Consider the following 27749-nt stretch of genomic DNA (forward strand, 5'->3'; position numbering starts at 1 on the left):
GTGGCTCCTATGATTAAGGGGAGGTGGGGAGGTTATCGCAGAGGGCGAAAATAGAAAAACACATGACAGTTGTTAAAGTGAAGTCATTGCAGGGTGGGAGGATTATTTAAATATATTAATGAAGTGGCTTGACACTCCGCAGTGGGATGTTAACGTGTCACAGAACTTACTACTGTGAAAAAAGCAGCAGGCACACATTCAATGGGTTACAATACATTCTGTGTTTCTCTATATTTTAATCCACTGACACATTTCCATCAGTCTGAGTAGGTGGGGATGGGATGGTTAATGTCTAGGCCATTGTGTTCAGATACTACAATGAGGCTTTGATTCCACAAGACTAGATATTAGGCAGCAGGATGTTTTTAAAGGATATGACAGTTTTGAGAGATTGTACTGAACTCAGGATGGATGCAAAATATGCAACAGTCAAAATCGGAGTCATTTTTACTGGGGCAGACAGGGAAGAACATCTTTAACTGGTCAGTGAGCTTGTAATTAGTGGAGATCAATTTAATGTTGTCACCAGACAAACAAGGGGAGAGTAAGAAAAAATATTTTTATACAAAGACATTTAGGGATACATTTACGTAGACTACTAAAATGTCGGATCTATATCATTTAAATTGACTGACAATATGCTGTCCCTTATAGATAGACAACCAGTATGCAGAGGATTAGATGCTATATGACTGTACAAGGTCCTATGTGGATCACACTTAGTGCATTGTGAGTAGCTCTGGGCCCCATACCTTAGAGAGGACATAATGGCCTTGGAGGCAGTGCAGCACAGATTTACGACAGTGAAAGCTGAACTGGAATAATAGGATATTATATGAAAGAGAGTTCTGTTCCCTTGAATTTAGAAGGCTGAAGGTTGATCAAAGTTAAGGGGAACAGATATAATAGAAATGAAGTGTTTCTGCTGTTTGGGGTTTTGGAGTAAGAAACCTAGCTTAATAATTACAGATAGGCTGTCTAGGAGCTGAATTAGGAAACACTTCTAAACACAAAGGCTGTAGAAATTAGCAGTAATTAATGTAAGGCCAACTGTTAATTATTAATCTGATGTCAATAAACTTCTGTTAACCAAAATTATAAAAGCATATAGAGAATTATGGAGCTGAACGGCACTGAAATGGGTGCTTCAGCCCAACTCGCCCATGCTGACCATGATGCCTATCTACACTAATCCCATTTGCATCCATTAGCCCTGTATCCCTCTTCTCCTTTCCTATCCAAGTACTTAACCAAATGCCTTTTAAACACTGCAATTGTTTCTGCTTGTATCACCTCCTCTGGTAGCTCATTCCATCTAACCACCACCCTGTGAATGGAAAAGCTTGCCCCACAGACCTCCTTTTAATTTCTTCCCTCTCACCTTAAACCTATACCCTCTAGTTGTAGACCCCCCTGCCTTGGGAAAAAGACTTTGACTATTTACTTTAGCTATGTCTCTTATAATCTTATAAACCTCTATAAAGTCACCTCTCAGCCTCCTACATTCCAATGAGAACACATCCAGCCTACCCAATCTCTCCTTGTAACTAAAGCCCTCCATTCCAGGCGACATCCTGATGAACTTCTTCTGCACTCTTTCGAATGCTACCATATCCTTCCTGTAGTGTGGTGACCAGACTTGTACACAATACTCCGTGTGGCCTTACCAATGTGTTGGTACAATGACTGTACAATGAATGTACTGCTTCCAGAAATTGGCACTGAGTGGAGAATTTAAAAGCTAGCTGATGGTGTTAAGTAAGAGAGTAACTTTACAGTGCACAAGTAAGGATCACTCAGATGCTTGAATTTATTTACTGTCAGTGTCTTCAGGTGATTTTGACAGAAATGTGCATTCGTTCTGAACTGATAATGGAGGTCTGGCTCCTGTTAGGGCTGCCTAGGCTGCTGCCTTCAGCAAAGGTCGTAGAAAGAGTCTTCAGAGATGAACCATGGAGCGTTCTTTTTACAAGAAAGAACATCAGGTTTGCTATAATAAAAGTTCAGGGAATACAGATCTGGATTTATTGTAATAATATTAAAATGAGCTTTATCTTTGAAATAGTTATGATGAACATGTCTGTTTTCAAAAAAAAATTATATGTATATATTAGGATCAACTGTAACACTGTTAAAAACTTCCATATTCCCGGAAGATATTGATTAAAGCTCTCATTAGGTCCTTGAGGTCTGTGTTTTAAATGTGACTTCAAAGAGCACAACAAAACTATAGAATATTAACATTCCTTTAAGGGGGCTATACCAACTACTTTGGGGCTTGGCTTCTTTGATACAAGCTCTCTTTGAGCACCAGGAGAGCAGGATTAATGCTTTGAATATCAAAACAAAAATACAGGTGCTGGAAATCCAGAATAATAGCAGAAAATGCTGGAAACACTCAGCAGGTCAGGCAAGCTCAGGGTCTCAGACCTGAAATGTTAACTCCGTTTCTCAGGTAGCATCATTCCACAGTTGCTACCTGACCTGCTGAGTGTTTCAGGGATTAATTACATAACCTGTTAGACATAGTCTTGATTTTGGCTACTTGGAGTTGATTAAAGTAAGACAAGGCAAGATTATCCGGAGCCAAATAGGATCTCATTCAAATTCCTGGTGACGGGTGATTCCACCCACCACCCGCAACCCCCCCCCCCCACCCCCGCCAAGAATGGATCAAGAGTCCTGAGGGGACTTATCGTGTAGATGTTTCCTTTCACCGGAGAGTCCAGAACTAAGAGCCATAGTCTCACAATAAGAGGTCGGCCACTTAGTACTGAGCTTTATGCAGACTCTTGTAAATCTTTGGAATTCTGTGCCTAGGTTAGTGTGAATGTTCAGTCATTATACAGTATACTGAAGGCTGAGATCGATACATTTTTCGACACTAAGGAGATCAGAGGGTGGGGGACTTGGGTGGGAGAGTACTTCTGATGCATAGGGTTAGCCATGATCTGATTGAATGACAGAGCAGCCTCTAAGTGATGTGCGGCCTGCTCCTTTTGTCTATCATGTTCAAAGGCAGATTGGTCAATCATCAATGATGCCCTGAAATACAGTGTACTTGCTCGGCTTGGTTATCTCACCACCAACTATGCCATAAAATATTGACTCACTTCCTATTTGTCATCAAGTATATCACCTTGGACCTTTGAACCTTGGGCAGCACAGGTTCAGTCCTGACCTCTGGTGCTGTCTGTGTGGAGTTTGCACGTGAGTTTCTTTTGAGTGCTTGAGTTTCCTCTTCTATGACTCTACAACTCCATGACTCTAGTCCTAACCTCTTTAAACCTTGGAGACACAAGAGACTGCAGATGCTGGAATCTGGAGCAAATAACAATCTGCTGGAGGAACACACACAAAATGCTGGAGGAATTCAGCAGATCAGGCAGCATCTATGGACGGAAATAAACAGTCGATGTTTTGGGTCGAGACCCTTCATCAGGACTGGAAAGGAAGAGGGCAGAAGCCAGAATAAGGTCGGGGGAGGGGGAGGAGCACAGGCTGGCAGGTGATAGGTGAGTCCAGGTGAGAGGGGGAATGTAGGTGGGTGGGGGAGGGGGGGATGTAAGAAGCTGAGAGGTGATAGGTGGAAGAGGCAAAGGGCTGAAGAAGAAGGAATCTGGTAGGAGAGGGCAATAGACCATGGAATAAAGGGAAGGAGGGGAAGGGGAAAGAGCAGGGGTGAGTGGGCCACAGGAATAAGGGAAAACAAAGGGGGGGGGGGTGGAGAAGAGGGGAGGGGTTACCGGAAGTTGGAGAAATCGATGTTGAGGCCATCAGGTTGGAGACTACCAAGATGGAATATGAGGTGTTGTTCCTCTAACCTGCATCTGGCCTCAACGTGGCAGTAGAGGAGGCCGTGGATAGACATGTCAGTATGGGAGTGGGATGTGGAATTGAAGTGGGTGGCCACCGGGAGATCCTGGCTTTTGTGGCAGAAAGGAGCAAAGGTGCTTGACGAAGCAGTCACCCAATCTGCGTCAGGTCTCACCAATGTAGAGGAGGCTGCACCGGGAGCACCAGATGCAATAAATAACAGGTGAAGCGCTGCCTCACCTGGAAGGACTGCCTAGGGCCCTGAATGGTGGTTAGGGAGGAGGTGTAGGGACAGGTGTAGCACTTAGTGCGGTTGCAGGGATAAGTGCCAGGAGGGTCATCAGTGGACAAGGGAGTCACAGAGAGCGCGATCCCTATGGAGAGTGGAGGTGGGGGGAGGCGAAGATGTGCCTGGTGGTGGGATCCTGTTGGAGGTCGTGGAAGTTGAGGAGAATGATGTGTTGGATGCAGAGGCTCGTGGTCTGGAGGAACTCAGCAGGTTGAGCAGCATCTGTGGAGGCAAAGGGATAGTCGACATTTCGGGCTGAGATCCTGCATCAGGACCCTTCCAACTTTACTCATCTTCCTCTTTTCCAAAATATAGAGCCACTGGTTGGTCATGAGGCACTCTCACTGTGTGGGTTTATCTCCTTAACCAATGAACAGTAAGGAACTGTACTGAAGCCTGGCTGCAACTTCCCGTAAGATATGCAAATGTATTATCAACACCATTATCATTCCCTATCTATCGAACAGAGTTTTTGCTGCTTGTTCATACTGGGTCTCAGTAACAAATGCTTGTTTCTTAGTAAATGAACATTTGTTCAGTGCACTGGTCCCCATGAAAGTCTTTCTATATTGTTGCTGCATTCCTTCAATGTGATGGAAGATAGCCAACTTATAATTATCTAGATGCTCAAGAGCAATGTTGCTTAATCATTATCAGCAACTTAATCTGGGTTCTCATGAAGGAGTTTTGACATAGAGAAACCTGTGAGTTTCCTTTTCACTACAATGTTGCAAATGGTTCTTAATTCTGCCCACATTTTACTCCAAGATGAGTTGAAGCAGCCATTTTAGTTCATGGCATAGAGGAGAACTGTTTGCTTATATGTCCCATATTCTAAAAGGTTAACTTCTTTGGAACATTGGGACTGCTCATTTCATTTGTTGGGATGTCATTAACAATTTGTGTATCTCAGTTTCTCATTAAATGCTTTGCATCAAAATGAGCAATGCCTCTTTCGACAGGCTAATCTACAAAACTATTGACAGGAAAATGGATAGTCTGAGACTCAATGGTACTACGCCAGGATTTCTGAGGGACATTGATCACTCCATGTCACATTTTAGCTTGAATGTTGTTTCTCAGTTAGTCTCATTGTGGATAAATGTGTCACCCTCAAATGTAACCTTGTATACCTTTCCCAGTATTAGACCACATTGAGAAGTGATTGACTCTGAATTGGGATTAAATTGGGATGATTGAATCTATGGGTCTGGTTACAGTAGTTCTTTTTGGATGCGTATTTTTTTAATGTGTAGTGTTATACTTCATTTTTGCAGATGATTCTGACTTAGAATATTGCAATTTGCTCTACTTGCTACAAACCTTTTTTAAAAAAGAAAACCACTTGATTTGATATTTTGTATATTTTTGAATATCCATCTTCCCCTGGATTACCTCAACCTTCAAAGTAATTTTCCATTTATTTGACATCTTAAACATTGGCCCTAATGGCATAAATTAAATCTGGTAAGAGTCATCTGTCTTAACCTTCAAATTTTAAAAGAAATTTGTTCATAAAATTCCCATTGTTTTCCAATTAATCTGCACCCTGTTTTCTCTTTGTTTTAAAACAGAGTAGAATAGCCCCTGTCTCTAACTGTGATATCCAAGGGTATTCCCACAGCTTGAAGTAAAGATGCAGCCTGTGCCCCCTTCTCTAGATTTTATTACAAAGATTAGTGGCTGTGTCAAGTAAAATTTCAGGTACTTTCTGAAGTGTTTTAATGGGCATGTCAGTCCTGCTGCAAAGTCTGAGTATCAGATCAGATCCTTTTAACATTGGATCCTTTGTGTATAATTAACGAAACCTCATGGGATGATTTTTCCTTTTGCAAAGTAGGTAAGATTTTCATAGGTTAGGGCAAGGACAGACAGAAAGTTGATGACTTGACAGACTTAGTGCAGCTTTGGTAAATTGTGAAGCTAATTTAATGCAATGCTTTTGACTACTTTGGAAGAAGTACAGTGCATTAAAAAGTCCATGCCAATTAGTTAGCTTCAAGCAAATGTACTGTTTAAAGTTTTCAGATTTACTGTGATCCAGATGCGTGATTGTATATTGGCAGGCTTGTGATGTGTCATTGGTGCTACTTCCAAACCAGGATATTTACCCTGGGGTGAGGGGCAAAAGAACATCGTAATGCAACACCTTTGCCACATCACAGTAAAGCTGTCAGTGCAGGCTGCTACTGTGGTGCTGGGGAAGTGAAAATACCTCTGAGAATTATATTCACTTTGACACTGCCACCTTTTGTAACTTGTTCCTTTTTAGAGTAGATTGCCCTTCAGTTTTTACTTTTTCTTCTTGGAAATAGCTAAGCATCTTGGCATTTGGTATAACATGAGCAGGGCTACTAACTCGATGCCAGAGCAGAATGTGGAGTTCTGTATCTGCACTCTGCAATAATGTGAGTGGATCATGTAACTATTACCTGCTGCCTGTGTTTCTCTGCACTGGTAGATCAAAATGTAATAAGAGCACAAAAATGAAGAGTTTTTCCAGCTGGTTCAAGTCTTCTTCTCATTAGCTAAATTTAATCCCGTTGGAGTGGAAATCCAGCAGTTCCGGAAATAGTGATGGTTCATCACTCCATGGAACTGTTTAGTTAAGTAACTGCATACAAACATTAAGCCCCATTTTAAATACCATTTGCATCTGTGATCTATTATTTGCACGCAGGACAAATTTATGCTGAAAATGTCATCTTAAACAGCTTTGTAAGATTTGTAGGATGGAAAGGCCATGGTATGTCATAGCAACTAGTCAGTTCCATTGATATTACAACCCCAAAGTAGGCCACTTTGCCCAAACAGTCTATGTCATTGTTTATGATCCACATCATCATCTCCCTTTATTTTATTTATCATTAAAATTTTGGTTGGTGGGATATTATTGAAGATTTAAGGGCAATTCCCAACTATTATCAGAGGCAACAAACAAACTGCTGGAGGAACTCAGCAGGTTAAGCGGCATAAGGGGGGGGGGGGAGGAAGGAACTGTTGATGTTTTGGGTCGAAACCCTTCATGAGTTCTAATGCAGGGTTTCAACCTGAAATGTCGATAATTCCTTCTTCCCTCACAGATGCTGCTCGACCTGCTGAGTTCCTCCAGCAGATTGTTTGTTGCTCCAGATTCCAGCATCTGTGGTCTCTTGTGTCTCCATAATATCAGAGGCAGGCTGGATGGTACATTTGGCAAAGGCCACTCTGTTCCAAGAAGACGTGAGAATGATCACAACCTTAACCATCCTTCATGGCACAGCTGATGAAAGCCAGCTATAACCAGACTATTACACTTTACTGCCCAGAGGAATTTTTTTGGGGTTCCAGTACATTTGGCAAATAAGTAAATCATGAACAGGAAATTAATTATAGAGAGGCTTGGCAATGATTTTTAAAATAGCATAAATTCTCTATTAGCATAAATTGATTTTTACCATTTAACGTTTGATAAAACTCCTAAGATCAACAGGCAGGGAAATAGGGGGCAATGATGTGTGGGGGGGGGGGGGGGGGGGGTGCCAGTGATTTGAAACCATCCAGTGAGTCTGTTCATTGGAAGAAAAAAAGAGAGAGAAAACAAAATTTAAATGAAGAAAGATCATCTGAAACAAAGTAAATAATCATTGCAGTATGTTGAAGGAAGAATTTTGTCTGATGCAGTCAATACTCATACACTGATATTGTACATTAGTGGAGCCTAAGTACATAAATAACTGCAGGAAGGGCTCCTACAAAGATATAGATTTTTCTTTGTGGTATGGAAAGGAAAATAAATCAAATTATGTTGGAACAACATCAAGGGGAGGGGAAGGAGTTGAGGGTCTGAAGACATTTGCAATTTAATTGATTTTTGAAGGTAGGAAGCCAATCAGGATAAGTAAATTGACGTTATGAGATAAAAATGATCTCTTAATACGATGCCTTCCCCACATTGCAATTTCAGTGCAAATAAATATGGCCGAACCCCCCCGGATCAGTATGACAGCAGTTATTGTGCACGGCACAGCATTGTCGAGTCAGTGGGGTTCTCTTCATGTTGCAGTTTATTTTTCCTGCAAGTGTCTGCACTCCCTGAGAGAAGGCAATGAACAGTCTCACACTGATTGCTGTTTCAGCCAACAGCGGTCAGGAGAATGTAATTAATGACTCTATTTGCTCGAGCACGGCTGAGAACAATTGAGTTTGTTATGGCAACAACTGATGCCAGCTTCCCTGGGCTCAAGGGATGTGTTTAGTCTGCAGCTACAGCTGGGCAGAGCACCAGATGATCCTCATGCAATGGGAGTGTTTGGCAAATGAAGTGTCAATAAAGTTAAGTGATTCAGTCCTACATTTTCAAACTGGAGTAGATGAGGAGGTGGAGTGATTTGATGGATTGCCTGTGTAACAGGCCTCATGAGCAGTATTTGATCTGTCCACAAATGGGCCTGTAGAAACCAGGATACAATAAATGAACAGCACAGAGACTGAAAAACAACACTGTAAGCTGAAAAGTAGCATTATTGGTATTGTAGTGTCTTGCGGTATTGCAGAGTATGTTGTAATATTTTTAATTGCTGACTGAAGTGATATATCAATATTGTAGAAGTATGAACAAATTAGCCTTAATCATTTTTTTAAAATAAAAAGCAAAATATTAGTTGCTACCATATTATTAAGTCTAGGGCTTCTCTACATTGTTGTAGTAGAATAATTGATGGTAGGTTATAGAGTTAGAAAAAAAGAGCAAGTGAGTTTAGTGAACTGTCGGTTTAGTTTGAAACTTACTCATTCTGAAAATTGATGGGAAAGCTGTCTCCTACAAGAAATGCAATAGAATTCCTGCTTTTCATTTTAAGCCTACCCTGATAGAAACACACAATGCACTCCTCCCAACAGAGTCTCCTATTATTGGAATAAATTCTTTAAACTAAGGGAATCAGTCACTCTGTGGACAGAGATTACAGCACTTCATGATTGGATGTGCCGCCTTCCGTTGCTGTGTGGGGTTCATTCCATGGGCCATTCTGAAATACCAATGAAAGATCAGAATGTGGTAAGATTTTTTATGTGTTGCCCAATGTACATACAAAATAATTGCTTCTGGATACTGGAATCTCTAAACTATTAATAAAGAATGAAAGAAAGAAAGAAAACTATTTATACAATGGCTTTCACCATCTCAGGACATCTCAAGTCATTACAGCCAATAAAATGTGGTTACTGTTGTACCGTAGAAACCAAATTACACACAGAAAGGTCCCATAAAATGGCAATGACATAAATGACTACATAAGTCATTTTACTGATGGTGGTTAATGGAGAAACCTTGGTCAGGACACTGAGGGAACTCCCCTGCTTAAAATAATACCATTACAAGCATCTGAGGGGGTTTACAGTCCATTTGAGAGTTTTATGAGGCTATTATTATTATTCTCGTACGTCCCACTGTGAGAGTGAGATGGGAATATAAAGTGTTTCACATCTGGAGCAAGACTCCTTCGGGTGTTGTATGGTAAAGTGGCCTGTGATGATGTGGTTTAGTGCTTATGTAACAGAACTAGTAATCCAGAGGCCTGGACTAATAACCCTGAAATATGAGTTCAATTTCCATTGTGGCAGCTAGGAAAATTAATTTCAATTAGTTAAGTAAACTTGGAATATACAACTAGTATCAGTAATGGTGACCATGAAACTTACAGATAGTTGTAAAAACACATTTAGTTCACTAATTTGTTCTGAATGAAAAAAAAGTTCTCACCTCAGTCCTGTATCTTCAATCCTTTCTTGCCAGAGGAAATGGCCTCTCAGCAGTCCCTCTCAGAATCTTCTATCTTTCAATGAGGTCAACTTCATTCTTCTGTACTATTGTGAGGCCTGTCCTACTCAATTTCTTCTCAGAGAACAAACTCTTCAGCCCAGGAATCAGATAAGCAATGATACATCTGCTACAGGGCAAGTATTTCAGTCCTTAGGTATAGGGACCGAACCTACCTCATCAAAGCCGTCTACAGTTGGAGTAGGACTTCCTTACTCTTCTACTCCAATTTCCATGTAGTGAGGTCCAACATGCCATCACTTGAATGTTACCTGCATATTAACTTTCTGTATTTGTTACACAAGGATGTCCAAATCTTTCTGAACACCAACATTTAATAGCTTTTCACTGGAAAAATGTTGGTCTAATTCTTTGGTGCCAAGTATCATTGTGAGGTGTGCACATGACCATTTTAGTCAAGGGCCCACCAGGACAAAATTCGTTTGTATTTTCCTTTGCACATTTTGCCATTGGGGAGCAAGTAAAGAAAGTCTCAGGTAGGTCCAATACTAGGGTTGTTGGGATGGGATGGAGAGGGTAAGTGGTCAGAGGTCAGACCAGGGCTTTGAGTGCGATTTAGGGTTTGGACTGGGACCTTTGTAAAGCAATTGAGTCAGCATGTCAGTTGGGGCCAATTGAAGCATGTCTTCTGGGTTGGGGATTGAATTAGGGATTTGGGGTTTCTGTCAGGGTACAATCAGATTTTGGGGGCAATGTGTGGAGGTCAGAGTTGGGGGAGAATGAAAGGTTGGGAGCTTGTTGGGCCAGTTCGGGTGTTATTGGAGAGTCTGGGGTAATCAGGGTAGAAGGGGAAGCTGGTGGTGGGGTCATTGGCCAGCATTAGAGTGATCAGAGATTCAGTGGGTCAGGACATGAGATTGGTGGATGGGGCTGGTTGGTATTTTAGCAGTGGAGGAATATGAGGGTGATAGTAGAAGGAGAGGACGCAGATAAAGGAACTGTCCTGGGTGGTTGTTCAAGGCCTGGTTCAGGTAGCAGCCCTTTTAAAACATGGCTGGGCAATGCTTGCTGCATGGGAGATGACATCATTCCATGCACATCTGACACGGATATCATCTCAGCGGTACAACTGCAATTTACAATTAGAGGCACCCTATTGAACTTACACAAAGGTTGGATTTGACCCAGACATTGTGCTCCAGACTAGAAATAATGGATTTTCCTATGTGTAGTAATGAAAAACCAAATGTAGCTATGTGTATAAATTTCCAGGCCATTCTGTTTTCATTACATTTTAATTCATTTTGGCAGAAAGATTAAGGAGCAATGATGTAGACTAACCGGCCCAGTTTTGAAGGGTGTACAGGAACAGAGGGATCTTAACATGTTCGTGTGTAAATATCTGAAGGTGACAAGACCTGTTGAGTGCATGATTAGTAAACTGTATGTGATTATGGGCTTCCTAAATGGAGGCATAGAGTACAAAATGATGGAGGTTACAGTAAATCTGTACACAACACTGATTAGGGCACAATTGGAGTATTATGTCTAATTCTAGTTCACCTCAATTTAGCCCTGATGAGGGTACAGAAAAGATATACTAGAATACTTCTGAGGATAGGGGATTTCAGCAGTTAGGTTAAACTAGAGAAGCTGTGGTTATTCTCCTTGCAACAAAGATTGAAAGGTGATTTGATGGGTTTTGCTAAGGTATCTAGAGAAAAGTTGTTCCCGTCAGCAGATAGTCAAGGACCAGGAGAATCAGATTTAAAGAGGAGGGCAAAAGAGGGAGTGAGGATGTGAGGAAATCCTTTTAATTTGAAAAGTGGTGATGATCTGGGACTTCCTGTCTGTAAAGATAATGGAAGCTGAGGCAATCGGGTCTTCCAAGGGGAAGTGGACAGGCACTTGAGGGAGAATAATTTGCAGGATTACAGAAAAAAGAGTGGGGGAACTGGTGCAGGCTGGATTATTCTGCAGTGAGTATGGACATGAAGCCAAATGACCAACTTCTGTCCTGTGATAACCCTGATGATTCTATTCTTCATACTAAATACATAATCTCACTTCTCTCCATTAGAGATTCTACCTGCCACCTTATTCTCTACTCACTAATCTATGCAGATACTTTGCACCCTCCACCTTGGATCTTCCTTCCTCTTCTAGCAGGATATTACACTCAATGTCTTCACACATCATTAATAAAGTTGTAAATAGCTAAGGCACCAGCTCTGATCATGGTGGCACCCATTACTAAAACCTTACAAACTGAAAATGACTTTATTTTCTGCCTTTTATCTAATCCTTTAGCTGTGCAAATATGTGATTCCAAACCATGAGCTGTTATTTTGCGAAAATAACCTCTTATCTGGCATATTATGGAATATCTTTTGAAAATCTTGATATATTCATTTATTGGCTAAGATATAGAATATCTATCCAAGGGCAGGGAGTTGATGTGAGAACTGTGTAAAATAATAGGGCACAGCATACTATTCCGTCCACCAGATTACTTGAGTGATGTGACTGCACTAGAGAGAGTACAGAAGAGATTTATGAGGATGTTGCCAGGAGAGGAGAATTTTAATGATGATGAAAGATAGAATAGGCTGGGGTTGTTTTCTTTGGAATAAAGGAGGCTCAGATGAGTCTTAATAGAGTTGTTTAAAATTATGAGGAACCAAGATAGGAAGAACACTAAGCAAAGTAGTCAGTAACTAGGGACTACAGATTTAATAGATAGAAAAATTAGGAGGAATTGTGGACAATCTTTTTCAGCCAGCTGGTTGTGGAGAATATAAACTTGCTGTGTGAAAGGATGGTGGAACCAGAAACGATTACCTTTAAAGTGTACTTATATGGGAACTTTTGTATCATAACACATAAGAGCCGGGAAGTGGGATTAAGCTGTGTAGTTCTTTCTCAGCCAGTCGGACATACTGAGCTGAAAAGCTTCCCTGCCTGTTGTAAACAACACATGCAAAGCACTGGAGGAACTCAGCAGGTCAGGTAGCATCTATGGAGTGAAATAAACAGTCGATGTTTTGGGTTGAGGCCCTTCATCAGGACTGGAAAGGAAGAAGGCAGAAGTCGTAATAAAAAGGTCAGGGGAGGGGGAGCAGCATAAACTGGCACTTAATAGGTGATTCCAGGTGAGGGGGGAAGGTAGGTGGATGAGGGAGGGGGGAGAGGAGAGGGGGTGATTTGATGATTTTATGATTCAGTGGTTCCTTCTCTTTATCCACCCTATTAGTTGTATCCTCAGGGAAAAACAATTACATTTATCAAACATGATTTGATGTTCTGTCTAATCATAATTTGATTTTCTATTGCCCTGTAACCAAGTGCTTTGCTTGGATTCCAGCATTTTCCAATAACTTTAATCAAGTTAGCTGGACTGTAGTTTCCTGTTTTCTTTCTCCTCCCCTGCAACTCTCAAATCTCTTGACAGCATTCATATATTGCTACCTTCTGATCCACTGGGACCTTTCCAGATTCTGGAGGATTTTGAAAGATCAGGACCAATGCATCTATGATCTCTGCAGCCACCTCTTTCAGAACCCTGGAGTGTACGTCATCGGGTCCAGGAGATTTAGGAGCTCTTTTTCTTTATTAATCTGCTTTCAATTCCTCATTCTCATTGGACCCTTGTATTTCTGGTGTGCCACTTGCGTCTTTTACTATGAAGCCAAATACAAATATCTATTTAACAACTCAACCATTTTCTTCTTCCTCATTATATCTTCTGCTTCAGCCTCTAGGGACCCATGTTTACTTTTCCTCTCAGTTTATTGGTCATTCCTTGCTGATTTGTAAAACCTGCACAATCCTCATTCATCTTATACTTTTGGCATTGTTACGGACTCTAATTTTCATCCAATGTTGTCCTTTACCTCTTAGGTTAGCCACGCATTGGTCACTTTTCCTGTGTTTTTTTAATTTCTGAGTGAAATGTGTCTTCATTCAGAATTAAGAAATATGTGTTTAAATAATACCTTTGTTTATTGCCTTAGCTATTAATCAGTTTCTCAATCAACTTTACTCAGCTCATCTCTCATTCCAATGTTGTGGACTTGGTTTTCCAGATTAAGATTATAGTTTCACGTTTTAGAACATTACCGTCAAATCTCATTGTAGATTTAGATCAATGTAAGATTCTTTCATACTACAATTGTTCCTTCCTCGACAATCTCTTAATACGAGATTACTAATTAACTGTGTGTCCAGAGGAGAAGATTTAAAATAATTTATTTCCTGGCTTGTTCCACAACTCTAAAAAGCTATCTTGAATTCATTCTAGGTACATCCTTCAAACTTTTGCCAAATTGTTTTGGTGATTCAAAACGAAGATTAACATCTCCGAAGCTTATTGCATCAGCTTTGTTATAGAATGCTGATTTTTGATCATTCCTTGTTGATATTTAAAACCCATACTCATACCTCTTACTTTATTGTCAATGTTACAAGTCTCTAATTTTAATCTACTGTTGATCTTAATCCCTTAAATTAGCCACACATTGATCACTCTTCTTGGATTTTTATGCACAAGTATATTCATTAAGAAATAAGAAATATTTATTTAAAATTTGCCTTTGTTTATCTACCTCTCCTTTTAATCTAGTTTCCCAATCAGTTTTATTCAACTCACCTCTCATTCGTACGTTATAACTTTATTCAAAATTAACAATCTGTCCAACAGTATGGATCATGTTGGAGGAACTATGGTATCTCTGACCCAATTGGTAGCACTCATGCCTCTATGCCTGGTGGTTATAAGTTCAAGTCCCACTCTATAGACTTGAGTTTAAACATCTACCCTGACATAGTGATCTGCTTGGCTAGGAAATGACAACCCAACCCAGCCACAGCATTGAACAAGACTTTTATTTTGTTCAGTTCTGACTATTGTTGTAAATGCTACAGTTCAGAGATTTATGTCATAGGTTTACAGCATAGACCCAGACCCACTCTACCCAGCTTTATAGGTAGGGAGAAACACTTGCTAAAATGTGATTTGTGCATTTTGCCAAGGTAAAGTTCTTCTCTGGCTCAGCTCAACATAACTTATAATTAGTGGCATAAACTGGGAATTTGCTTGAAACATGGGTGTGCCATTCATTTTAGTGTATCCAATCAACCTCTGACATCTACTGATGTTACAAGTTGTGTACCACACATTCCCTCCCTTATGACATAAATTGGGGCTTTTGGGTGCAATCTATAAGCTTTGCTGAACACTCACAATACAACTAGGAATACAATGCATTACTCTGTTGTATGTATATCTTTCTAAAGGGACACTTTGCTGATATTGGGAGATCTGACAAGATAATTTCTTAAACACCTTAAAAACCTTCCAAAGTTTACAGAGTATGATAACACTGCATATAGATGCTGAAATACTTATTGTGTGGGTATCTCAGTGGTAAAGCTGCTGGCAGCTCTCCATTAGTAATCCTCTTTCCCAAGGCATGTCATGGTCTGCAGCAATGCCAGCAGCTGCCTCACCAGTGTCACTTGTCTTTGCGTAAGCACATGAACACAGTGGGCCAGCATCGTGAGGACAAGCCCCCCCCCAACCCCTGTCCCTCACTGCCCACCCGAGCCCCGTGGACTTTCTGCTTGGGCTCCATAGAGGCCCAGATGCATCGGATGGTGCATGTGCGCTGATGGAGTAGAGCAGCTGCTCTCTTGTTTGAAATTGTGAGTAATGAGGTGGCCATTGATTCCACTGAGCCCAGTTCACAGGCAGACAGATAGGAAGCTGTTGGTGGGGCTTCCAGACACTGCCAAGCTCTCAATACCCCAAAGCTGGAGAGGCAACCTCAGATTGGAAAAGAGGAATTGAATTACACTCCCAGTACATAAAAGAAAACTTCCCTTCTGGGGATCAGGCCATTTAATTGTACCAGATAATACGATTGCGAATTGTTAATTTTAACTATTTCTTCCATGGTAGATTAACTGACCACTGTAACTTACCCCTAGAATATAGGTGAGGAGTTGTTGAGAATGTGGGGAGAATAAAATGCAGGATTAATGTAGAATTAGTGTAAATCAGTGTCGATGGTCAGCATGGACTTAGTGGGCCAAAGGGCCTGTTTCAATGCTGTATGACTCTATAATGAAGGATGCTATTTGCTCTAAAGGAGGATATATTTCAACAGTGTGCATGTTCACAATTGTTTATAACAAAAGAATCAGATAATGCCAATACTGGGGATCATTACATTTTCCAGTAAAATTACACACCTTTGTGTCTGTCCTGTTTCACTCTCTTTTGTGTGCATTTTGAAGCCTGGCTGCTCCCTTCCCCGGTGAATCTGCTCAGATATCTTCTGATTTTTGGCCAGATTGCCTCCCAGGGCTAATTGAGGCAGGAGTCTGGGATTGTCTGGCCTTTGAGCATTGGTGTACAAGCTGTCCGTGAGGCCATTTTGGGAAGGACATTAATGTCTTAAAACTGCACACCAGGTGACTTTTCTGAGAATTTGGGTGGACAATGGCAAAACTATCTGCTGGCACTCATTGTTTCACTTTCCTGCTGTCAAGCTCTGAATACTGGTGTCTGCTCCCTGCAAGTTCACTCTCCCCCAGGTGAGCTGTCTGGCCAATCTGAGCAGGACTCTGATCATGATGAAGAGTGATAGGGGAAGGGAGGAGGGAGGAAACATCTCTGCTTCGGTAGAAGAGAGACAAGCTCCCACATGCGGCATCTGTCTGATCCTGTAGGAAAGTATCCTACTTATGCGCAGCAACTCTGTGGAGAGCAGTTAGCTGGTCAGGTGCAGTATCTCCTTGTTCCTGTAGTACAGTGGGTAGCATCCCCATGTCCATTAACAGATCAGCACACAAATGGCATCTTGCTGCTCAGTGTGCACTGAGTTCTGCTCACAAGAGGTACCTCTCTGCTCCCTGAGGATATCAAGCTGCTCCTTGGTGGCATATCACCAGTGTTTCTTCAGAGCTTTAAGCTGCTCCTATATGGCAGAAACCTGTTCTCCAGGTGGATCAGGTGACACTGTAAGGAAACAGTAAGACCTTGTGTGGCCACTGTCTGTGCCTCCACCCCAGTTCTTGCTTGAACTAGTGGTGGTGTGTATACATGGTACACGTCTAGTGCTCCTAATAGTAGTGAAATCAGTTTCCAGGCACACCCTAAATGACACATCAAGAACTCTATGTCATTTTAGTCTATGCAGTAGTACAATATTACAACTATGTACTGTAGAGTGTGCCACCTTAACTTATTTTTTAAGAAACTCCGAATTAAAGAGTTAGTTGCCTTGTTCTGCTATCACCATAACTTCCTGCTTCTATGGAGATGAGATGAAGATGATAAACCCACAACAGCTCTTTCAGATCCTAGGTTGCGAGTTATGAAATGTTTCATGCAGTACTGTGTGAATAATGTAACTGGAGATATGGAACGTTTCATGCATGGGTCCTTGATCGGGTTAGCCAGATGACTATGTGCCTCATGCGATAGTCCCAGATAATTTTGTCTCCTGATATAGATGCTTCTGAAATAATGGCATAGTTAAAAAGGCATCAAAATTTGCCATATTTTTTGAGAAGATGAGTTTGAAAGATAGCTACTATGTAGAGCCGAGCTCCTAGTTACTAAAAAGTACATTGGGAACTGTCATCACAGACTACAAGGCTGGAAACCAGATCTGAAGAAAAATGAAAACCAGCTCATTATTTTATTAAAGTAAAAGTGTGGGGGTAGGGCTAAGGATCAGGCACATCCAATTGGTGTACTGTAAACGGGCACATGTATCATTAGAGATGTGTATTGAAATAACTGATCTCTGTATATCCAAGGAGTATGGAGCTCGTCCAAACGTATCTTAAAGGTCAAGTTTTGAAATGAAGAAGCAATAAGCTAGTGAAATGGTACTATCACCAAAACATGATTGATCAATTGAATTCTATCAAAGAGAGTGGACAGCCAGATTAAGTCAGGCCTGATAGGTTCAATGAGTTAAAGCATGATGTTCATTTCAGCTTCATTTCACCAGTCTTTGCTTGTGAAATTGGTCAATCAATAGAGGTTGAAGATCATATATCGGTGACCATCTTATAGGGAATATAATCTACTCCAGGCAGCCCCTGAGTCCAGCTGCCTACTCTGTAATGGAGACAGAACTGAAACTCCATCAGTATGACTGAAATGGGCTGATATCTTTGACAAATGGAAAGTATTTTTGGAACTCTGTTGATTTATCTTTTACTCAGGTTGATTTACAGAAAAAAACTGTAACCATCTTGGAGGAAATATAATGATCTCACCTCAAAATATATGGAATAAATAGATATATAGCTAAGATATAATCATAAAACTTTATTTTTCTTTCTTCTGCCTTTAGAAAAATATATGATTCTTTTTGATCTTTTGGTTTATGTGGGGCTGGTTAGGAATGTTATTTTGTTTGGTTTCACAGAATTGTCAAAATTGCATCAGTTTTGTTTTTGCAACTGAAGGCCTTTGAACGCAACAGAAAATCTGTCTCTGAATTTAGATGCTTGAAAAGCCAAAATTGTGATGCGAGAATTTGTACATGTGAAAGAAATGAAGAGTAAACAACTAGATTCAGAATGTGAAAGCCCACAGGATTCTGCTGGTATTTTCATACTTGAATTTAAACAATTTACAATAGGGCAATGACATTAATTCATTCACCATCATGTTTAAGTCTCCTGTTGTTCCTCACATTTCTCAAACTGTGCTGTATAATATTTAGCAATAGAAACAATTTTTCCAGCTGTTAAATGCTTTAAAATATTTGCATATTTGATAGCTGAAAATTAAATCTGGTTGATAGATGATTAATTTTGAAATTTAACGGACATGGTAACCAGGCTCCTTGTAATGTTTCACCACCCATCTCTCTCAATTTAAGTAAATGCACTTCTGCAAGGAAGTCTGCAAAAAATTTATCTTGGGGCTATTTAAAGAAGAATTCTCTGACAGAAGTCCATCATTGCATTTGCTGTTTTCTTCCCAGGCATCCCTAACACACTATGCTAAGTCTTTGTGTCTCTTTTGTAAAGGTCCTCAGGAAAATCCAATGCACAATGGTCACTCCCACCCGAGCAGGGATTTTCTGCGGAAGCAGATGCGTGGAGAGCTCTTCACACAGCAGCAGCTAGAAGTGTTAGACAGAGTCTTTGAAAGACAGCACTACTCAGACATCTTCACAACTACAGAGCAGATCAAATCCGAGCAGGTGAGAAAAACACTACCACACAACATTCTCCTGAATAAACTGAAATGTGCCTCTCTTCTGTAGACTTCCAAGGCTGTATGTATGTCTGGATTATTTTTCTATTACTGTGATAGCAACTAAATAGCCAGAAAAAAAAACAGGGATCTCATGTGACATCAGTACATCATTTCAGAGTGTAAGTGGAATAAAATTGTCATTATTACAAAACACCAATGTGAAGAGCATGTAAAGGTGAGAGTTTGCATAGCCCAATTACTTTTAGAGTGGTTAAGATGGGCAGATAAGTTCTTGGGCACAACACAGATATGGCTGATTTCAACTTTTAAATGGAGATACAGTGTAGAACACAAGCAACACAGGGCCTTACAGAGATTATATTAGAAGTATTCAGGTGATAAATAGTTTACACTGGACCACAGACATGTCATTCAGCATCTTGAATCTATTCCACTGTCAGTCAGCTTAGATCAATCTCTATCCTAATTCTGTTTACCATTTTCTTAGTACCTTTTTTCAATGAAATCCCTTTGTATCAGATTTGCAGTCATATCACCCGAGAATCCATAATCTTCTGAGGGAAGTGAGATCTTGATTTCCACTATTTGGGTGAAGAAGCACTTCCTGATTTCAATCCCAAATGCCCGGGCCTAACTTTAAGGTTTTGGATTCTTCCCTCACTAGAGGATCTAGTTTCTCTCCATCAACACTATTAAATCCTCTTATTATTTTTGATACACAGGATTTAGCTTAGAGGTAACATCAAACCTGCCATAAATAGTCCACAAGGCATGGAACCTCGAACAGGAATTTGTACTTTTCCTAAAGATCATGGAAAATCTAAACAAAACAAAAACAGAACATAAGGCTCTGGGGTGGCACAATGGTGTAGGCCTGGATCCCATCCTGATCTTGGGTACTATTTGTGTGGAATTTTCATGTTCTCCCTGTGACTGTGATTTCTGCTTGGTGCTCTGGTTTCCTCTCACATCCTGAAGATGAGCTGGTAATTAATTAGTAAATTACCACATAGTAAGGGGCAAATGCGTCAATGGGATGTTGATAGGCATGTGAAGGAGAATAAGTCGTAAGGGTACAGGGAAATAAGCAGAGGGAAAGGGATTGATGGGATTACTCTGCTGGAAGCCTGAATCACCTCCTCGGGTGTTGTAGCAAGTATGAGTAACTTGAATGAAAGAGGAATTGCATTGCCACATGGTAATGATTCTTAGGTTGACTTATTTTTACTTTAATTGACTTTGAACTTGGGTGATTCAGGCAGCTTTGCAGCCACAGTTTGTTCAGGGCTTCTCCTTATCCAATCCCATGAACTGGGGTACAGTCAATGTCATGAAATGCCATGAACTGCCCACAGTGCTGGGAAGCCACAGGAAGTGCTTTCCTACACAAGAGCCTGATATGAATGGGGAAAAGGTGGGGGATCTCAGTCGTGGATGAAGAAACCAGCACGGAATATGGAAGCCCCACTGTTTCTAACTACATGGCCTTACTTAGATAAATATGAACAGACTACCTACCAACTGGCTCCAGGCCTGACCACCAGATGACTGACTGGTAGCAGAAATTTAGTGAATATGTAATTGTAGATCTGTGTGAGTGGTTGGAGAGGGCATATAGGGATAGAGCTAGAGTCCCCAGGCATGATTAGAAGGAGGGAGAAGAGCAGGGAACAGAGGTAATATCCAACAATGATTCTTTGTGTGTGTGTACGTGTGGAGGGAGGCCCAGTGGCTGAAATGTAATAACCTCACCAGGGATCGGGGAGGGTGACAGAATAATGGGAGCAACAATTGGGAAAGAAGAAATCTCATAAAGCAGACAGGGTTTAGGAGGGACTGGATGAATGCAGTTGCCAATCATTGGGAGGAATAAGTCTGACAGGGATTAGGAGGGATTGGAGGTAAATTCTGGGCAACAAACTGGGAGGGAGGAGGAGGAATAATCAACGTTTGGATGGGCAAAAGGAGAAGATGAATAATCCAGACAATGATGGGACTGTGATGGGGAGCAGTCCAAACAGGGATGGGGGGTGGGGGTGGTGTGGGGAAGGAGGAATAATCCATAAAATGATCAGTGGAAATGAGTAATGAGTAGCACACAAAAAGCTGGAGGAACTCAGTGGGTCAGGCAGCATCTATGGAGGGAAGTGGACAGTCAACGTTTCAGGTCCAGACCCTTCACCGGGACCCTTCATCCAGTCCAGATGAAGGGTCTGGACCTGAAATATCTACCATCAATTTCCCTCCATAGATGCTGCCTGACCCACTGAGTTCCTCCAGCTTTTTGTGTGTTACTTCGGATTCCAACATGTGCAGTTTCTTGTGTCTCCAGTGCAACTGAGTAGTCGAGGCAATGATGATGGACATGGAGGAAGATTAATTCTGGCAGTGATGATCAATCTTGACAGTCATCAGAATGGGAGAGGGATGGAGGAAAGGATTTTGCCCTTTTGCTTCACTGTTTACTCTTCAGCTGGTTCAGTCAGACATTGGTGCAGCCATCTGGGGAAGGTTGGTTGAGTCTAGCACTCCGATGGATGATCAGAGATTGGGGGAAGCTGGGGCTGGAAGGCCCAAGCACTTGTGGAGACAGCTTGAGCATTTTTGCTGTTTCTGGTGCACAAATAGTTTGAGACAGCTGTTCCCCTTGCCTTGGATTAGTTACTGGCAACCATCAATATTCAGCACAGGACAACCATTGACACTGAGCTCATATTTGACTTGAACATTGAGGTAAAAGTGACCTGCTCCCAAGTGACCTGCAAGGAAGGGCTTTAAAACATAAGCAATGCAGTAAAAAGCAAACTAATAGTAAAACACATTTCTTGTTAATGTGTTTAATGTTGGTGACAGGGTAGAAGATTATTCTTTTCTTTCAATGGTGACTGATGAAAGCAGAAGTAGCAATGGACTATGATCATTACGTCCCTCATGGATCTGGGGTGACTGATTCTCTGTGGCTTGGCAGCAGTGGGCTTGTTCCTGAAACACACTGGTCAATAGCCAGGGAGTTTAGAAAATCTCAAGTCTTCCCTTTTCCAAGCAGCTGATGTGACGATTCCCAGTGCTGTGATAATTTAAACCGTCTGATTTTGCTAACTCTATAGGACAACAGGCCAGTAATCAACATGAGCTAGGTAAAGTTTGTTTCATTAGCCTGCTGATTAGGGTCAGAGTGGAGTCATTAAACATGTGCTGTGGCAAACAGCTGCTACAGTGTGTCTGATGGTCAGGAAACAGATAATTGGGGAGACGGGAAGGGAATCGGAAATCAGGTGATAGGAGAGGAAAATAGATTGTGCTTCAGTTTTACAACCATGTTGGGATATATGCAAGTGATCATTTTTATGGCAAGTTGATGTAATTGATTGTGCAGTAAGGTGGTCAGTGTCAGACATAGTTCAGTGTTGGCCCTCTTGCCCCTTATTTAAAAGGTTGTGGATTATTACCTCCGTCCACAGACTTGTGCTAAAACTAGGTAAATATGCCAGTGCAGCTCTGAAGAAGAGCTACATTGTTGGAAATTCCAATGTTCTGTTAAGACATTAAACTGAGTGTGTCTTTGGTCTCTCAGATTGCTGCAAAGGATACCATATCAGTATTTCAAAGATAAACAAGGGAGTTTTCCCTTGTGCCCTGATGAAATATTTATTCCTCAACCAACAAAAAATGAATCATCTGAAAATAATCACATTGGAATTTCTGGGAGCTTGTTGTGTGTAGATCAGCTTCTCTTAATTAACTGCAAAGTACTTGGTGACTTCTTGAGGCTGTTAAAGGTGCCAAACAGATGCAAATTTTTCTCATAACCAACTACACAATTAGATAATTATTCAGTATGAAAGAAGAAAGAGCTGATACCGTTATAGTGCCTATCATACCTCAGAATCTCCCAAACAATGCTGCATAATGTAAGCATGGTAGCCAACCTCAGTTCTTGATTGACTTCTTCAAATCCTAACATCAACTGAGAAGAAAGCTTTTACCTTGAATCAAGCTCCCATAAATTATAACGTGTTAATGACCCTAGAGTGTTTTTTTTGACATTGCTTAAGAGATAAATATTTAGTCCAATGATACTTAATGTTAGAATGTGCCAGCAGGATGGTGAATGTACAGTTGGAGTGGTTGGTGATTGTATATTATGACCAGGTTTGTACAGTAAGTTAATGACATTGCAGCAAAAGTGTGTTTGCAGTGCAAGATGCTGTAAGCATTTGCACTATGAAATAATAGTGATTTTTGAGGCAGAGTATAGTCTTGCAAGAATGTAAAGAATCATAAAAGAGTACAGCCTATCAAGAGCATCCTGACTTATATGAAGAGCAGTTCAGCCAGCCTATAGTTGATTTTTTCTACCAACCTAAGAAACTGTGTTCTAGATTCTAACAATCAGTTGAGAAGAAAGCTTTTACATTGAATCAACTCTTGTTCTTTTGCCAATACCCTTAAACTGTGCCCTCTACTTATGGATCCTTCAGTTCCTATTTTCTTCTTGCATTCATAATCCATGCTGACCAAGATTCCCATCTAAACTTGTCCTATTTGCCTGCATTTAGCCCATATCCCTCTAAACCTTTCCTATCCATGTACCTGTCCAAATACCTTTTAAATGTTGTCAATGTACCAGCCTCAACCAGTTCCTCTGTCAGCTCATTCCATATACATCTAGATTTAGCCTAGTAAATGACAAGAAACGTCAGAGTGACCCAAGTGCAGACGAGACATTTCACTAGTAAGGGAGAGCCTAACCACCTCCCCTCAACATTCAGTAGCATAATCCTTGCTGAATTTTTGCTGTCACTGAGGGTCAACATTACCCAAGAGCTTAACTGTATCAGATACTTTGGCTTCAAGAGCGATTCAGCAGCTGGTGAGTGATCCCTCCTGAGTTCCCAAAGCTGTGCCACCATCTGCAGGCATAAGTCAGGAGAGTGATGGAATTTTTCCACTTGCTGGATGAGTGCAGCTCAACACTCAAGAAACTTAACACCATCCAGGTCCAAGGTTGGCACGCCATCTAAATGTAAACATTCAGTAACACCATTACTGGTACACCATGGCTGCAGTGTGTATCATTCAAAAAGTGCATGACAGCAACTCCCCAAGCCTCCTTCAGCAGATCCAAAACCTACAACCTCTATCATTATGCAGCAAATGCCAGGAAACACCATCTCTCCAAGAATCACACCCTGACGCAATATACAGTATTCACCTTTAAGTCAAGATCCTGTAATTTCTTTCTTTTTATTGCCTTGGCCATTTGAACATTCCCAATATTCTTTGCTACAGACTAGTAAAACTCCCTGAAGCTCTCGACCTTTCTGCTGTTCATTTCATTTTAAAAATATTCTTTTAAACCCACTTAGAGTCATAGAGTCAGAGTCATACAGCATGGAAACAGTAAACATGAACATTTTATTTTTTTATCTTCGCCACACAGGCTACAGTAATTGATGAAAGTGGCTCATCTCTATGTTCACCAGGGCAGTTAAAGGGTGCGCAATAAATGCTGTCCATACCAGTGAAAGCCATACCATCAAAGAATGAAAGAAGTACAGTAAAATGATGATTATACAGTGAGATGTTTGTATAGGATGATGAAGATTATATAGTAAAGTGATGTCTGTGACTGCACAGTAAGGTGGCTATCGTTGTTGATTCTACAGCAAGAGAATGAGGTTGTTGCAGGAAAACAATAACAAGTTGCATATATATGGCAGCCTTAATGAAAAATGTTCTAAGTCACTTTACAACAATAATTATCAAACAGAATATTGTATTTCTTCTTAGGACAGGTAGGCAAAAACAAGAAGTATTTGGAATGAGCTGCCAGAAATAGTGGTTGAGGTGGGCACATTAGCAACATCTAAAAACCATCTAGATAAGTACATGGATAGGAGAGGTTTAGAGGGCTATGGGCCAAATATGGGCAGATGGGACTAGCTCATTGGGCAACACAGTTGGCAAGGACGAGTTGAGCTGAAGGGCCTGTTTACATGCTGTATGACCCCGACTCTGATTCTAAGTAGGTTTAAAGGAATATTTTAAAAATGAAATGAACGACAGAGAGGTCAAGAGCTTCGGGGTGTTTAACTAGTCTGCAGCAAAGAACATTGGCAATGTTCAAGTGGCCAGAATCGGAAGAATGCAGATTTCTTGAAAGGTTGTAGAGCTGGAGGAGATTTTGGTGATTGAACTGTAAACTGGACTGAGTGATAGTACTGTAAGGAGGTGAAAGTACATTATGCTGATTCAAGTGACTGTATCATAGCATGGTGTTTGCAGTGTTTAGTGGAGATTGTCATGTGATACAGTGACAGTAAGATTATGATGATTACATAATACTACACTTACATGCTGGTGATTATACTGTAAGAGGACCAAATATAGTACAATAAAATTACATTCATAATATTTACAATAGTATAATAAATTGTGAGTGATTTTACAGTCTGATACTGTTAGAGCATGATGGTGCTAGTTGTTAGCATTGTAAGATGAAAATGATTGAACAATAAATGGTTGGAAAAATACTGGCCTGTCAATTTAACTTCGGTGATGGAGAAATGTTTAGAGATGATGATCACGATCAAGTGAGGATTGATCAGAAAAAACTAACATTGATTGGTGAAAGGCAAATCGTGTCTGGCTAAATCAATAGAGCAGTTTGGTGCATGGACGAGTGTGTACCCACAAAAATATTCTGAGTCTTCCCTAACCAGAAGGCCTGGATGAACTAGGAAATTCATAATCTGCTGAGGGCTAGATCTGTGGCGTTTAGGGCTGGCAACCCAGAGTCATATAAGAAGTCCAGGTATGACCTCCGGAAGGCCATTGAAAATGCAATGAGGCAATTTCAGACTAAACTGGAATCACAGATAGACACTCAACAGCTGTGGCAGGGCTTGCACAATATCACTTCCTACAAGGCAAGATCACATAAGTGGCAATGACCCATCACTCCTGGATGAGCTCAATGCCTGTTATGTACACTTTGACACACCCATATGAGCCCCCACATCTCCTGATGACCCTGTATTTTGATTCCCTGAGGCTGACGTCCAGGCATCCTGCCAGACGGTGAATCCACAAAAGGCATCTGGTCCAGACACTGTACCTGGCTGAGTACTAAAGAACTGTGCAGACCAACTGGCTGGAGTATTTATGTACATATTCAACCTCTGGCTTCTGTGGTCTGAGGTATCCAACTGCTTAAGACGAGATAAGATATCTTTATTAATCACATGTACATTGAAATACAAAGTGAAATGCATCTTTGTGTAGTTTCTGGGGCAACCCACAAGTGTCACCACGCTTCCAGCACCAACGTAGCATGCCCACAACTTCCTAACCTGTACGTCTTTGGAATGTGGGAGGAAACGGGAGCACCCGGAGGAAATCCACGCAGACACAGGGAGAATGGAGGCATCTATTGTACCGATGCCCAAGAAGAGTGTTTTGACCTGCCTCTAAGGCTACCGTCTGGTAGAGCTTACATCAACTGTAATGAAGTGCTTCGAGAGGTTGGTTATGGCACGAATCAACTCTTGCCTCAGAGGTGATCTGGATCCACTCCAATTTGCCTACTGCCACAGTAACTCAACAGCAGATGTGATTCCTGTGGCTCTTCACTCTGCTCTGGACCATCTGGACAATGGGAACTTGTACGTCAGGCTGTTGTTCACTGACTACAGATTGACATTCAACATAATTATCTCATCCAAACTCATCATCAAGCTTCAAGACCTAGGCCTCTGTACCTCTCTCTGCAACTGGATACTTGACTTCCTCATCGGCAGACCTCAGTCAGTGAGGATTGGTAACAACACTGCTAATCACTGACGATCAACACAGGTGCACTTCAAGGCTGCCTGCTTAGCCCTCTGCTCTACTCTCTATACACAAATGACTGTGTGGCTAAGCACAGCTTCAATGCTATCTTCAAATTCACCGATGACACTACTGTTGTTGGATGAATCACAGGTGGGGATGAGTCATCTTACCGGAGTGAGATAGAACACCTGGTTGAGTGGTGCTGCAACAACAACCTCTCGCTTAGCATCAGCAAAACTAAAAAGCTGATTGTTGACTTCAGGAAGGGGAAGGAGGGTGAATATGTGGCAGTCTACGTTGGGGGATCGGCGATGGAGAGAGTCAGCAGTTTTAAATTCCTGGGCGTTAACGTATCAGATGACCTGTCCTGGGCCCAGCATATAGACACAATGATAAGGAAAGCACGCCAGCGTCTTTACTTTCTGAGGAGGTTAAGGAGGTTTGGCTTGTCACCAAACACTCTAACAAACGTCTAAAGATGTTCATTTGAAAATATCCTGACCTGTTGTGTCACGGTCTGGTATGGCAGTTCAAGTGTGCAGGAACGTAAGAAGCTGCAGGGAGTAGTGGACCCTGCCCAGTACATCACGGGCACATCCCTCCTCACCATTGGTAGTATCTGCAGGAGGCACTGTCCCAAGAAGGCGACATCCATTATCAAAGATCCCCACCATCCGGGTCATGCCACCTTTTCACAGCTACTATCGGGCAGGAAGTACAGAAGCCTGTAGTCCTACATCATCAGGTTCAAGAACAGCTACTTCCCTTCAACCATTCGGTTGTTGAACCAACCAGCA

The 27749-nt window shown here is 41.3% G+C and overlaps 1 protein-coding gene across 1 annotated transcript in view; it reads left to right on the forward strand.

Moving 5' to 3' along the window:
- pax5 (paired box 5) overlaps positions 1 to 27749 on the forward strand; it is a 189736-nt gene that overhangs the window by 74193 nt on the left and 87794 nt on the right. The window contains 1 exon segment of the mRNA XM_052019516.1: positions 18924 to 19099. Within this exon segment, the coding sequence (XP_051875476.1) occupies positions 18924 to 19099 (176 nt within the window).

The sequence above is a fragment of the Pristis pectinata genome, chromosome 7 (assembly GCF_009764475.1).
Source record: "Pristis pectinata isolate sPriPec2 chromosome 7, sPriPec2.1.pri, whole genome shotgun sequence".
Lineage (NCBI taxonomy): Eukaryota > Metazoa > Chordata > Chondrichthyes > Rhinopristiformes > Pristidae > Pristis > Pristis pectinata.